The following is a 15,606-nucleotide window of genomic DNA, read 5'->3' on the forward strand; positions in this document are numbered from 1 at the left end:
CCTTGGATTTTAATAAGAGCACTCAAAGAAACAGACTTCAAAAATTATCCTAATGTTCTGAGAACTTAAAAATAGCAGTACATAAAATGTGTTTGACCAGAGAGGGTTAGTGAAATGTTTTTTCCAGTAAAATACTGCACATTTTAATTCAAACAAATATTCAAACTATTTTTCCACACAGCTCTGTATAGGTTAAAAGTACTTTTTTGACATGAAAGAGTTGTATTATTTTATAACACGGATATATGGTTCTCTACATTTTGGCTGCAGTACAGATAAAACACTAGAGCTTCTATGTTTTGAGGCTATTGTGCGATTCTTTTTAAGAAGGCTAGGAATACTGAATATGTATTCCAAGGCTTGTCAAGCCTTGGAGCTTGGGAGTCTTTCAACAAACTCAGCAAAAGTCTGACTCATTATTCCCCTGGGTTCTTTCCAGAGTACTTTGGGAATTCTTGGAATGATTGGCTGCGACAACAGGACATCAAAAGGTAAGAAACTAACTGCTGCAAATGCCAAAGGTTAGCACTGTCAATCAAATATACTGAAAAACATGCAAATATAACGCACAACATAACTAATAAGTCTCCGTCCAATGATGAATAGCTTTACTGAAACATACAACTAATTGCCTTATCCAAAGAGCAAAATCTAAATAATAGTATTCAACCCCTTTAATCAAGCAAACTAAATTTGCAGACACGTTGTTAACAAAAACATTACGTGCTTGAACATTTATTCCCTAATAATTTAGTTAAACACCCTCTTAACTCTGTTGTTAAACTCCCTCTCACCCTTTGAACTATAAATTAGGATTATTTGAGATAATGAGAGACATTCCTGAGGTGCAGCATTGTGGATGATTTGACAAAGCAGCCACAATTCAGAAGCCAAAACCAGCCAGAGGCATTCCTGATGTCTACATATATATATATATATATATATATATATATATATATATATATATATATATTGTAGACATCAGGAATGCCTTGTATAACTGTGAAGCTTCTACATTTTTTAATGTTTTTGTGTTCGGGAAGGGTCCACCTGCTTACAAAAGCCAGGTGACGCACAAACACTTGGCAGGAAATGCAAGTGAAATACTGCTTGTTTAGTGCATACTTTAGTATAGCACTCTGCCTGAACAATACTTGCCACTCAACTGAACTCCCAAAGCCTGAAGTTCACACACGCCAGCGGGGCGAGCTTGTTTTTGTTTCATACTGATTAAGTAAATCTGCACGTTTTCACCTTCTAGCGCTAAACGTCCTCACAGTCTCATCCAAAAGTGACTGGAAGATGAATTGCTGAGTGAAGTAAAATATGACATGGTTACACAATTCAAACCAATAACTACCTGGAAAGACCTGTTTTTAATGCTCACAAATAAAGAGAGGAGTATCTACAATGCAACCAATTGCACATTTCCTGTTTGTGGAAGGAATCTGAGACAGGAATGTTTGAATAATGGTTGGAACACAACTTAGTATTGTGCTTTGGGTGTTAATAATCCTGTGCAATGTTCTGTGACTGTTTTTCAGTAAGACAGAATACACAAGTGTATATTTTAGCAAATAAGATGAACCGCAAAACACGTCTACCTTACAAGTTTAGCCACCTGCCTATAATCCTAAACCTGATTCCAATTGTCTGATAAAGAAGAGCTCTTTTAACTCTTTTTAGTGCTGTGTGACTATTACAAATGACCTTGAGTCTCAGGCATGCCGACCTGACATTTGTACAACACACCCACCCGCTCTCAGTGTCCCAAACTAACCTAAGCCGCAAAGTCCAAACAACAATTTAGCAAAGGTTACACACAAACTTTCTAATGAATGCAAATGCCAGTAAAGGTGGTCTGTGATGCTTGTCATTGCTGTAGTGATCTCTCTCTCCCTACAATTATCGGCCTTGCTTGAGTTCTGGTGAAATAAAAAATTGAGGCTCTACCGAGCTCTTGAAATATGAATTGCTTTAATTAAAAGCGACTGGTATTGCCATCTGGCCCACTGTATTCGGCTTCTCTAATGAAGTGTGTGCAAGCATTGTTTATTTATTTATCTGTTTGTTTGCTAATGGCCAAGTTGGTAAGACAAACTTGAAAAGTACAAGTAAATTCTATAGTTAACAATTTTTTTTCTTTTTTACAAGCGAGTTTGTTCGGTATCTATTAAGTTTCTGGAAATAGTTGGGGCTTCCTCATTCTGATGACAAAATTACCAATCTTCCGTCCTTTTCTATGTAAATTACTGGTAATTTTAGGACAGTATAATATATATATATATATATATATATATATATATATATATATATATATATATATATATATATATATATACACATACACATCCATTATCCTTAGACATTTACTTTACACAATGTATTGGGTCCTATTTGTATTGACTTTTCTGAGACAAAAACTACAGAACTAAAAAGTATTACCAATCTTCCGTCCTTTTCTATGTAAATTACTGGTAATTTTAGGACAGTATTATATATATATATATATATATATATATATATATATATACACACATACACATCCATTATCCTTAGACATTTACTTTACACAATGTATTGGGTCCTATTTGTATTGACTTTTCTGAGACAAAAACTACAGAACTAAAAAGTATATATCAAACTAAACCTATACAGTTTGCTTTTTCTATATCTGGAACACAGCAAGTAAATACTCTCATTTGTATCGATTCATAACTGGGTCAAAAATGATAATTTCAGTTCCCATTTTTTCCAATTGCGCTAATATTGGGCTCTACTGATCTAAGACCAGCTGTGGATTATATTCAGCTAGATCACTTTTCTTGCTTTGAGACACATTATACACCCAGTATCTGTCTGCAGTCATGATAAGATTACAGAAACACTTAAATCCTAACAAGCACACTCCAGAGACAGACGTCTCCAGGGTTCAAACGGTGGTCAGAGATTTTTGCACTGTGTTCCCCTAGAGGAAGGCTATCTTTATCATTGGCAAATGCTTGAATGGAGCTCCACTGTTTTAAAGGGAAATACAACATTGTCTGTCTATCTGTTCGTCTGTCTGGCATAATGAAACTACAGGGTAAGATACTAACATCTAAATGATGATGTCGTAAAGCAGACAAACCATTGAAGTCCCATGGTTCAGCACAGGTGAGCGAAGAGAGCAAGGAGGAAGAGATAAGTAGCGAGGAGTAGAGCAAATGTATTGACTGGAAGATCATCGATTGACAAGGAGCAAGTCGAAGAGCGTGATATTTCCTGAGAGTCAATCAGCCTTTCTCTGCCTCTCTCTCTCTCTCTCTCTCTCTCTCTCTCTCTCTCTCTCTCTCTCTCTCTCTCTCTCTCTCTCTCTCTCTCTCTCTCTCTCTCTCTCTCTCCTCTCTCTCTCTCTCAGGTACATTCATGTGCACATTAAAGAAGGAAATATCTAAACGCTATTTACTGTCGATACGGTATATATTTGTGTATCTTGTGCTGTCTCGACATTTGTTTGTGCATGGGAGAGAGAGATTGAAAAAGAAACGGAGAGAGAGAGAGAGAGAGAGAGAGAGAGAGAGAGAGAGAGAGAGAGAGAGAGAGAGAGAGAGAGTATTTTGTATTTTGGAAAACCCATCTTCACAGTAGGGCATCTTCATTAGGGGGACGCCCAGTTCCTGCCATGACCTTAATCCCAAAACAAACAAACACACTTAACAACAAAAACCTCACCAGGATCCCAATCACACACGTCCTTCACAAGCCTAATGACCACAATTACAGACCTTCACTGATTCCTTCTTTCAAGTGATGGCACTACGCCCATCTGTTAACTGCAGGGGTGTGTGTGTATGTGTGCATCTGTATGATCTCCCGCCATATTTTAATTGACTCCAGGTTATCAGAGCTGTAATGCAGCATTAGGGAATCAGCACTGTGAGGGGCAATGACTGCCATTTAACTGACTTAATTAAGTGCTTTCTATGAGAACGACACTGAGAATGTTACCCTTTCAACATGGAAAAACCTGCAGCATTCTTTGCCGTCTTGTTGAGCTACAGACGGAGCAAGACAGCCTTCATTTTAAGCACAGCTCTCAGTGCTTCAACTAAGCTAAAAAAAAGTCCTTAACTTATTTTTTCAAGCAAGCAAAATAAAAGATATTTTAGGTGATAAATAACTTGTTTTAGTTTTAAAAACATTTTTAATTTAATAATGTAATTTTAAAATGTTTTTTTTCTTCCCCAGAACACATATGAGCATTTTATATAAACTCCTAGAAGATGCATATTCTTTTTAAAACGAATGGTTTTGACTATGAACTTAAAGGAGATGTATATAATTATTTAATTTAATTACATTATGTGTTTGTGTGTGTAATTCAGGTTTCCATCACCCTAATGCATTTAGGCAAATGTAAATCCTGGGATGGATAAAATCTGTCTGTCACGGGTGTGGTGCGGGCTGAAGAGCAAGATGAAGTCCAAAGTTCCAATTTAAACTTTTACTAATTCCAAATATAACAAACTGGTACAGGCAGGCAGGCACAAATCAACAATAACGAGGTGAGCACAGGTGACACGGATGATGATGACGATGAACAGGTGCGTAGATGAAGGAGTGAGTGCAGGTATGAAGACACGAGGGATTCTGGGAAGTGTAGTGCAGACGAAGACAGAGTGGTACAGACGAAGACTGTGACCGTACGCCACCCCCTTCAAAAAGTAGCGACCTCGCACCGTAAAACATCAACAGGGTTGGCAGGAAGCCTCCAGGGCGGAGCAGGCTGTGCAGGCGGCCAGGGCGGAGCAGGCTGTGCAGGCGGCCAGGGCGGAGCAGACTACCAGAGCAGAGCTGGCAGTTCAGGGGACCCGGACGGAGCAGGTTGTGCAGGCGCCCATGGCGGAGACGCCCCTCCGGGTGGCCATGGTGGAGACGACCCTTCGGGAGAGGATCTTTCAGGTGGCCGTGGGCCTTTGGGCAGCCATGGCGAGGACATATAGCCCCCCCAAAAAAATTATTGGGGGGAATGACAGAGTCAGTAAAAGCTTCTGAAACAGGCTCTAGGATAGGGACTGGGACCTGGAACCATCACATTAACAGTCTTTGGCTCGGCGGGCATGACGTGAACAATCTCTGGCTCGGCGAGCATGACGAGATGCGCTGGCTCGGCGGGACTGACGTGAAGTGCAGGGTCGGCGGGACTGACGTGAAGTGCAGGCTCGGCTGGACTGACGTGAAGCAGCTCAGGTTCGGAAGGGCTGATGGGAAGCGCTGGCTTGGCAGGGCTGACAGGGAGCACAGGCTTAGCAGGGCTGACACGGAGCGCAGGCTCGGCAGGGGTGTCGTGGATGATAGGCTCGGCGGGAAGAGACCCAGGCAGGACGGTCTCAGCGAAACAAGACCCAGGCCGAACAGTCTCGGCGGGACGAGACTGAGGTAGGGCAGTCTCGGCGGGACGAGACTCAAGCAGGATTATCTCGGCGGGATAAGACTCAGGCAGGACAGTCTCGGCGGGACAAGACTCAGGCAGGACAGTCTAGCCAGGATGAGACTCAGGCAGAACAGGCTCAGCGGGATGAGACTCAGGCAGGACAGGCTCGGCGGGACGAGACTCAGGACCGGGAGTGATTTCAGGAGAGACGATGTGCAGATCAGACATCTGGAGAGTTCCTCTCTCCAGTCCAGACCGGAGAGATCTGGGAGCTCCCTAGGATCTACTGCCTTAACCCCCAGCCGGTAACACGCCTTAATCGTCTCATCAGTTAGGGAGCAGGAGACAGTGAGAGGAAAAAACTTCCATGTATGGTCGAACAGATCGCGGCTATCCAGGGCCAAAGCCACGACCTGTCCAGCGAGCTCCCAGCTCATGATGTGGTCAGTTCTTCTGTCACGGGTGTGGTACGGGCTGAAGAACAAGATGGAGTCCAAAGTTCCAATTTAAACTTTTACTAATTCCAATTATAACAAACTGGTACAGGCAGGCAAACAGGCAGAGGGTACACACACGATGCAACATAAAAGCAACATAACACTACCTAACGTGACATAAACACATCCAAGAACCGTCAAGGACTAACTGAACAGAAGGAAACTAAAAGCAGACACAAATCAACAATAACGAGGTGAGCACAGGTGACACGGATGATGATGACGATGAACAGGTGGGTAGATGAGGGAGTGAGTGCAGGTGTGAAGACCCGAGGGATTCTGGGAAGTGTAGTGCAGACGAAGACAGAGTGGTGCAGACGAAGACTGTGACACTGTCAAAGGACAACTTCCTTACTAAATATAAATTTGATCATGAACATGGTATTTTAAAATGCATATATTCAAATACATTTTAAGATTAGGGATGGAAAAATAATATTAACTAGGTTTATTAATCAAAACTATTACATCACATTATATCTCCTTAGATTAGATGGAATAATTTCTCTTTAGCATAACATTTTGGTCCCACTTTATATTAAGTGGCTTTCAGTATTATGTACTTACATTGAAAACGTCTCAGGTTACGTATGTAACCCTGGTTCCCTGAGAGGGAACGAGACGCTGCGTTGAGACGCGGTGGGAACGCTCTGCGTGATTGCGTCGTGAAGCACGTGTATAATCAGTCCAATGGAAGAGCGAGACGTCATAGGCGGTGACGTCATAGACCAGGAAGCTATAAAGCACACCAGAAAACAGACCGCGACAGCTTCTGAAAAAGCCTGAAGCAAGTCGATCAGGGCATGCAGGAAGTATGGCAGGAGAACGCAGCGTCTTGTTCCCTCTCAGGGAACCAGGGTTACATACGTAACCTGAGACGTTCCCTTTCAAGGGAACTCGAGCTGCGTTGAGACGCGGTGGGAACCCCATACCCACTACGCCATAAGACAAATGCCCGTTCTGTGTGAAGTTCTTGCGCACACTAGAAGCAAGCAACCTAGCCCCGGGAGTGGAGAGGTGTAGGTCATAAAATCTGACAAATGTATGAGGTGAGGACCAGCCTGCCGCATTGCAAATATCCTGAAGGGAAACACCCGAAATTAAAGCCTAGAGGCAGCCATACTCCTTGTAGAATGGGCCTGAACAGCCACAGGTGAACGCTGTCCGGCCGCTTCATAAGCAAGTGAGATAGCCTCAACTACCCACTTGCTCATTATCTGTTTAGATGCAGGGCAACCTATCTTAGGTTACCCGAAGCAGACAAATAATTGTTCTGATAAACGCCACTGAGCAGCTCTGTGGACCTAAGCATCCAAAGCCCGGACAGGGCATAACAGATTTAAGATTTTCCTGATCTGGGGTATTAAAGGTGGAGGACAGAAGGCCTGGAGCACAAATGACCCGCACATTTAGTAGGGACCTAGAAATACAACCCGATCTGGGGTGAAGAAATACTACCACCAACCAGGTGCAAATCCAAGTACGTGCAGCCCTCAGCCTCATGTACCACGGAGAAGACGAAATTAAGGATCTCTCCTCAGAGATAGCCCAGCAAAGAAACATTCATTACAGAAATCAAGTACTGTACCAACAGGGCAGAAACGAGATTCAGAAGGCGTTCTCTGCACCAGGCAGAGAACAGCATATTAGTCTTCTCGTGGAGGGAGCTCTAGACTGGAGTATGGTCTCCACGACCTCGGTCGAGAAACCTGAATCTATGAGCTGGGCCCCCTCAGAGGCCGAGCCCACAGTATCCACAACTCCAGAGCTCCCAGGAGCAAAGATATCGGGAAAAGTGTATAGGTGTAGTGGCAACCACACCTTATTACATTACATCCAGTCCAAGCGGAGCTGGATGCGTGAGGGAGAACCACAAGGGCAATGCATTGTACAAGCGATGCGAAAGGTCAACTTGTAGTTTGACCGAAGTTCTCTCTAAGAAGCTCCACCACCTCGGGGTGAAGTCTCCATTCCCCGGGCCACAGCCCCTGCCTCAACAGGATATCTGCTCTGATATACGAGACCATCAGTTTGTTGTCCGGACGCTTCGCCGACCAACCACTCATGATTGCCCCCGACTTGTGAGGGAAACATCCGTCGATAGCATTATGCGTCGACAAGAAGCCCCCAACACTGGGCCTGGGCGAGGAACCAAGGTTCTTCCACATGACCGAGGCACGAAGGCATAGCCGCGTGACCTTTGATCATGCGAAAACGCATTTCCCCTCGGAGAAAACCCCTTGGTCCCGAGCCACCACTGCAGGGGTCTCATGTACAGAAGGCCAAAAGTACTACGTTGGACGCAACTGCCATGAGCCCCAGCCAAAGACCTTTCACCGAGCGGCCACTCATGACCGCCCCCCATCCTGTGAGGGAAGCATCCGTCGATAGCGTGACGCGTCGACAAGAAGCACCCAGCACTGGGCCCTGGGCGAGGAACCAAGGTTTCTTCCACATGACCGAGGCACGAAGGCATAGCCGCGTGACCTTGATCATGCGAAAACGGATTTCCCCTCGGAGAAAACCCCTTGGTCCCGAGCCACCACTGCAGGGGTCTCATGTACAGAAGGCCAAAAGTAACTACGTTAGACGCAACTACCATGAGCCCCAACAGTCTCAGAGACTGTTTGCAGTGAGTGACTGACCTAGTTTTACATTCTTTACGGCTGTGAGATCGCAGAAATACGTGCAGGAGACAGACGTGCTTGCATTGTTGTCGAATCCCATAATACACCTAGAAAGTGGTCCTCTGAGCTGGGAGGAGTACACTCTTTTTGGTGTTGAGCCGCAACCCCAACCTCCTTATGTGGGACAGAACGACATCTCGCTTATGTGGGACAGAACGACATCTCGATGTTGAACTTCCAAAAGCTCGGACTGAGCTAAAATCAACCAATCGTCGATATAATTTAATACGCGAATGCCCTGGAATCTCAGAGGAGCCAGAGCTGCATCCACGCATATTGTAAAAGGTGTGGGGTGATAACCTAGGCCGAATGGAAGAACCCGATACTGGTATGCTTCGCCCCTGAAAGCAAACCTCAGGAACCTCCTGTGATGAGGATGGATAGATAAGTAAGCGTCCTTTAAGTCTATTGTGACAAACCAGTCCTCGGACTGAATCTGTGACACAATCATATTTAGCGTAAGCATACTTTGAACTTAAGATTCTGAAACCTGCTGTTTAATTGACGCAGGTCTAGAGTAGGACGCAACCCCTCATCCTCTTTCGGAACAATGAAGTAATGTCAGTAAAACCCTGACTGTCTGCCGGGAGGAGGAACCCCTTCTACAGCTCCTTTTGCAGAAGTGTCAGTACTTCCTGCTCCATAACCAAAGCCTGCTCGGAGTCCACCACAGTGGGGAGGACCCCTAGAAATCTGGGCGGACAAGAACCGAATTCTGAACCCTTTTCTATAGTGTGCAGGACCCACCGAGAAATATGTGGCAGTAGTTTCCACGCTTCCAGAAATTCTACTAGGGGAACCAGTCTCTCAAGACTGGCCTTTGGATTTGGTTGAACAGTCAGTACGGTGCCCTGAAGCGGTGAACCGGCAGGGAACAACCGAACTGACCGTTCTACGACCCTCCTCGGAGGATCGTATGGGGACGCTGACACCTCGGTGCCCTGAACGGCGAACCGGCAGGGAACAACCGAACTGGCAGCGCTGCGACCCTCCTCAGAGAGTCGCACCCCAGAGGGCGCCGAGGAGAAACGATTTCTCAAAACCGTCCCTGCCCCGGAGGAGCCCTCAGAAGCTTTATTAGAGATGACGACAGTCCTCAGATCTTGCCTCCCTTTAAATAACTTAGTTCCAACGACCCTCCTCGGAGGATCATTGGAAAAAGCAGGCACCTCGGCACCCTGAAACGGCGAACCGGCAGGGAAACCGAACTGACTGCTCTACGACCCCCCTCGGAGGATCGTTTGGGGACACTGACACCTTGGTGTCCTGAACGGCGAACCGGCAGGAAAACCGAACTGGCAGCGCTACGACCCTCCTCAGAGAGTCGCACCCCAGAGGGCGCCGAGGAGAAACGATTTTCTCAAAACCATCCCTACCCCGGAGGGGACCACCCTTTAGAAGCCTGATAGCCTCGGCGTCAGGGCTTCCTATTGTCCAAGCTTTTTTAGAGATAAAATAGTCCTCAGATCTTGCATATCTCTAACTGGCTAGACTGCTACCGCCACCCAAGTCCCCTTCGATTGTGGAGGAGCCCAAATGGCGATGCTCGTTCTTGCACTCTGTGCTGCGAGGAGCTTAGTAGACCGAGACTGCTCCGCCCAGCAGTCTCGGGAACATTAGATTGGTGAGGAAGAAACCTCTGGAACGCCGCTGAACGGTTTTGTTTCTGAAAGCGGAGCGTCCAGAAGAACAGACATAATTTTATCTTATTTTTCTTTATTTTTAAATCAGAAAAACGTATATATATATATATATATATATATATATATATATATATATATATATATATATATATATATATAAAATATCACTCCGTGGCCACCAGCAGGAAAAACAACCGAACTGGCCGTGCTGCGACCCTGCTCAGAGAGTCGCCACCCAGAGGACGCAGAGGAGAAACGATTTCTCGAAACCGTCCCTCCCCAGTATAGTTTATCTGTTTTTGCACGACGCAATTCTCGAATAGCGTCAGTGCTGACAACCTCACATTCATCCATGTCTTTATAATTTACCCACCAGCGTTGCCTAATAAAAATTTTTTATTTAGATGGCTGGTGGGTAACGTCGGGGTTAAAAATTATGACGCCGACTCGGGAGAGAGAAAGCTAGCAAGCGTCTCTTAACCCGAGGCAATGTCATACCATGATACTTAATACCCATAGCATTACTATAGTTAGACGTTGGGCATTAAACACATAAAATAGAAACCGACTTATTCCACGATCTCGACAACTCAGTGTTGTGTGGAGATAGGGAAAATCGGCAGTCCCCGACGAGGAGGCTGAGATACAGAGTTTTTCTGTTTTTAGATTTATTTCATCTAATAAACTCTTTTTATTTTCACTCTCATAATTTTCAGCTGGCCAGAAAATATTTAACTAGCAACAGCACTAGATAAACCTCCTTTTAAAGCTCCTCTTTATTCAACAGAGTTAGGAGCTGACTTATTTATTCATTTATTGAAAACTCAAACATCTGCCTTTTCTTAATATCTTTATTTGTTTTGTTCTCTTTTTCTAAACAAAACACTAACGATACCAATTCCTCGGAACTGGAAATCGCCAGCACTGGATCTGGCAGGTGAAAGCTGAGATAGGGCGGGGCCCGTCCCAACCCCCGCTGTCAGATCCGTTTGCGAACCCCAAAATGCGAGTCGCCGCCGTGCATCGGCAACAGCGGGACCCGCGCGGGGTGCGCGAACCGAACCGTCCTCCTCGAAGAACGCCCGGCGGGAGCGGAGCGTCCTCACGGACAGCTTCTCGCAATGCTCACAGTCAGCCCCCTCGAGAACTGACTGTGGCATGCTCCACTCCCAAATAGTAACAAAAAGCTGATGTGTGTGTCCCCACCCGTGATATAACGTGGGCAGGGAACAACACAAAAGCTGCTTGCTCTCTTTTGCCATAATATATATATATTGCAACTTGACAGACAACAATAAATATGACAAGGACAGAATACACAGATCGCTTGCTGAAGGCAACAGAAGCTGTCGCGTTCTGTTTTCTGGTGTGCTTTATAGCTTCCTGGTCTATGACGTCACCGCCTATGACGTCTCGCTCTTCCATTGGACTGATTATACACGTGCTTCACGGCGCAATCACGCAGAGCGTTCCCACCGCGTCTCAACGCAGCGTCTCGTTCCCTTGAAAGGGAACATATGTACAATGTACTTCTTGTGTTCATGTTATATTGTAAACCACTTTTGCTGCTATTGAGGTGTGATACGGGTAAGGTTAGGGTCAGGTGTGGTGGTATGGGTAGGTTTAAGGGTGGGTTAAGGTGGTAGGGAAGGGTCAACAGTGTAATTACAAATGTAATTACATACATTAATTACAGCTGTAATTACATGCAGATATTTTTTAAATATAAGTACTATATAAAAACATGTATGTGCACAATAAGTCCATTGTATCAAATTATTAGTTTCAATGTAAGTACATAGTACTTAAAGCCACTTAATATAAAATGGGACCAATATTTTTGAATTTTTTTCTTATATTTGTAGGTAATTGAAAGGTAAATATCTCCAAATCACATCCAAGAGGTGTGATCACACAAGAGTGAGTTTGGATGTTGTCTAAGTCCCCTGAGAGAGCATTAAAATACTTAAACGAACCTAACACCTACCCAAAAGACTGGCAAGCGGAACTAACCCACAGCATGCCTAAGCCAATTATAGATCCCAGACACACACACACACACACACACACACACACACACACACACACACACACACACACACACACACACACACACACACACACACACACACACACACATACACACACACACACACACACACACAAAAGGTTAGGACATCTCTGAAAGAGACATTGACTGCGACTTTGCTAGGTCGCAAGTGTGACCGGCTGTATTTGAGTGTATTTCAGTTTCCGAGTGTGATGTTTGATAATGCATGAGCTAAGCAGAGCACATCAGCTTTGAAAATTCCCACCGTCAACTTCTAACTGCATTGAATGCATAAGCTATTGTACTAATGTTCACTTCTGCTCAGTTCTAAGCCGAACATAGTTTCCTGACTTTTCTATTTTCCCCATATCTCTCCCTCTCTAAACCCCCCAGCTCACACACACACACACACACACACACACACACACACACACAGATTCTCTTAAAAATTGGGAGCACAGGGTGAGGCATTTATCTTTTATTTATCAGAAAGTGATTCATCTGTTTGTTTGTATCTGCCCTTGAAAGATCTTACAAGAAAGATAGAATGGAACAGGAAGAGAGGGAAATGGGAGAGACATGAGGTGGCAAGAGAGAATGAAAATGGGAGAGACTGACAGTGAGCTGGGTGAGAAGAGGAATGGATCATTAAATAAATACTAATAAAACATCAAAGACAATGTGTGTGCTTGCAATCACGGCGTTAACTTCCCTAACCTTAGAACTATTGACAATGGAATGCCAGTGTCTTTTGATCAAATAAAATATAAGCTATGTATGTCACAAAGGAGAAAGAATCACTATTAACAGCTTTTCGATACCCATCAGCATACGTTTCCTTAATTTTCTCTCTGACAGAGGGTCTGACTGATGGCCAAATTCACAGTTTTGATCTAATCAGCCTTGCATTGACCTCCTTTAGATCCTACGCAGCAAGTGGGCTAAAAAAGCTTCCCCCTTTAATCTACCTTTAGGCCAATATTCTCACAGTGATAAAGTTAAAAAAAAATTTTTTTTAGCTATTTACCCAGTCTAGCCTCCATTTGTGAGGTGTTTTTACCTTTGACTTTTTCACAAACCATGATGTTTTAGTGTCATATGACTGGTCTCAAATTGGTAACACAATACGCAAAGCAAAATATGGACCTGATAACTTAACTCTAAGAGAAACACTCGCTCCTGCTCTACTAACATGTACTCCGATGAGCAAGCAGAACAGACATTCCACAGAAAATGGCACGCTGAGCTCACACAATATACACCTGTTGCTGATAAAGTATCAAATGTAGACAAGACAGCCCTTAATGTTCGACAAGTGCTACCGAATACCACCCCAACAGTGGCTCCATTGATAGAGACCCAACATTGGTTGGCTGGTCATCAACAATGGAGGTAACTGTTGACCACAGAGAGCTTCTACAGAGGATAGGTAACTCAGCCGCAATGAAACAAGATACATGCTCTTACTGTTCAAGCCCTTTCACCTGTTAAACTCCGACAATATAAAGAGTGTGATAGGCACAGTGGCATATCGAATTGACAGTGATTACTGAAAAATGGCTAAAAAATTACTCAAGCGAAAACTGTTTCTGGAAATCAAAGGATTTTGTAACTCGCCACAGCATAGTAAAAGCAAAGAAAAGGATGCATTTTTATCATATTATCTGGTACACAAGAAAAACTCTTGTGAATTAATGTTTGTACGATGAGCTATGTCTCCAATGAAGCAACCTTGACCTCATCTGATGATACAAGAAAAGAAAAAAACAGTCAGCTGCCTGTTGAGTTGTCAAGCTAACTTTTAGGCTACACTACGTTAAACAACCTTTAGCTCTTACTGGAATAACCAGGAACATAAATAAAAATGAATAGCATATATATATATATATATATATATATATATATATATAAATCTACAAGAATGCTAATGAGATGTTGATCCTATCACAATAAACACTACAATCACACTTAGCGTGCAAGCCTATTCAGTCGTTTCTATTCATATCTCCGTATACCCCAGGATCTGTAAAACTGTAGTGTCAGCGTAGCGGTGTGTGAGTGTGTGGCCTTTTGTGGGAATTTCCCTATCTTGTGAACTGATGAGTATGTCTCTTCTTATTTAGCTGTTTAACTTAATTCTGACTTATCTTTTTTTTGTGTTTGCCCCTACCATTTTCCATATGCTCTGCCTCACCGACACTGCCATCGGGCGTAGTCCTCTCATAGGCGTCTTCGGGTAGAGGGAGGGCACCTAGTCTGGGGCCGGACGAGCTCTTGCTGCTGGGCGTCTCCGACTCCTCCAGGCCACTGTCGTAGCAGCTCTGCAGCGAGCCCTGGTGCGGGTCCTGGGGCTGGCTCACCACCGAGAAGGTCACTCGGCGAAACGGCTACAAGAGAAGAGATTGCTGGGGGTCACTGGACTGAAGAGGTCGAGGAAGAGAGGTTGATGGATAGATTTTTTTTGGGGGGAGGGGGGGGGTCATTCTCAGTTAAAGTACTTTTGCTGTAGCACTAGTTGGATTAGCGCACTGTGCTACATGCTACAAAACGACAAAAACATCAACTGGATTAATTGCTCTCTTTCTCTCTAAGTAGTAAATATATGAAGCTTGAAAGCAGTGTTCAGCAAGGGAAGCTAAAAAATAAACAAAACAATACTAATGAGCTGCACAGCACTTGTTTAATGGATTCTCACATAAACAAAAAAATGTTAGGATAGTAAGTTCAATGCCCACAGGAGTAAGTACAGATGCCACACTTGGCAATGTGGTTTAAATATAGCGGCGGAGGTCTGAAGGACATCAAAGTCTCCTCGTGTGGTTTACTTTATAGCAAAAAACAGGACAAGACAAGCAAGTATGGTCCCGATGGGATATAGAATGGAACACATGGCTACAGGCTAATAAACAAGCGCATGAATCCACACACACACACATTTTTCAAAGTAACTATAGAACAAATAGGTGAAAGGATGCACATAGGAGTAATAAACTGGAACATAGAGGCTTGTGTGAATTTGTGCTCTGCGCTCTGAACCTTTGATTTTCATTTCCTCTTCCACTTGGGTTTGTCTCAATTGAGGAATGGCACAAAAGACAGCATGATCGAAGGAGATGACTGACGGCGGGCCAGGAAGGGAGACAAATTCTTTCGGTTTGTGCTGAGATGCAGCGTAAAAGAGAGTAGGGAGACAAATTAAACTAGAAATGGTTCATGGTTCATTTCATTAAAGTGAACTAGATATTCATGAAATCAAGTGATGAACTCTCTATTTTTGTACTTGTTTTCTGCTGTTATCAAAGCAAAACAGTGG

The 15,606-nt window shown here is 44.0% G+C and overlaps 1 protein-coding gene across 5 annotated transcripts in view; it reads right to left on the reverse strand.

The window, feature by feature from the left end:
* pcdh7b (protocadherin 7b) overlaps nucleotides 1–15,606 on the reverse strand; it is a 154,622-nt gene that overhangs the window by 63,514 nt on the left and 75,502 nt on the right. For 3 of the 5 annotated variants that reach the window (XM_077229525.1, XM_077229530.1, XM_077229527.1), the window contains exon 2: nucleotides 14,464–14,680. In XM_077229525.1, coding sequence (XP_077085640.1) covers nucleotides 14,464–14,680 — 217 coding nt within the window. The remainder of the gene's footprint in view (nucleotides 1–14,463; nucleotides 14,681–15,606) is intronic. The other 2 variants (XM_077229526.1, XM_077229528.1) reach the window with 1 other exon arrangement.

Source organism: Siphateles boraxobius, unplaced genomic scaffold, assembly GCF_051911475.1.
Source record: "Siphateles boraxobius isolate OS27281-9 unplaced genomic scaffold, OSU_SipBor_1 130, whole genome shotgun sequence".
Classification (NCBI taxonomy): Eukaryota; Metazoa; Chordata; class Actinopteri; order Cypriniformes; family Leuciscidae; genus Siphateles; species Siphateles boraxobius.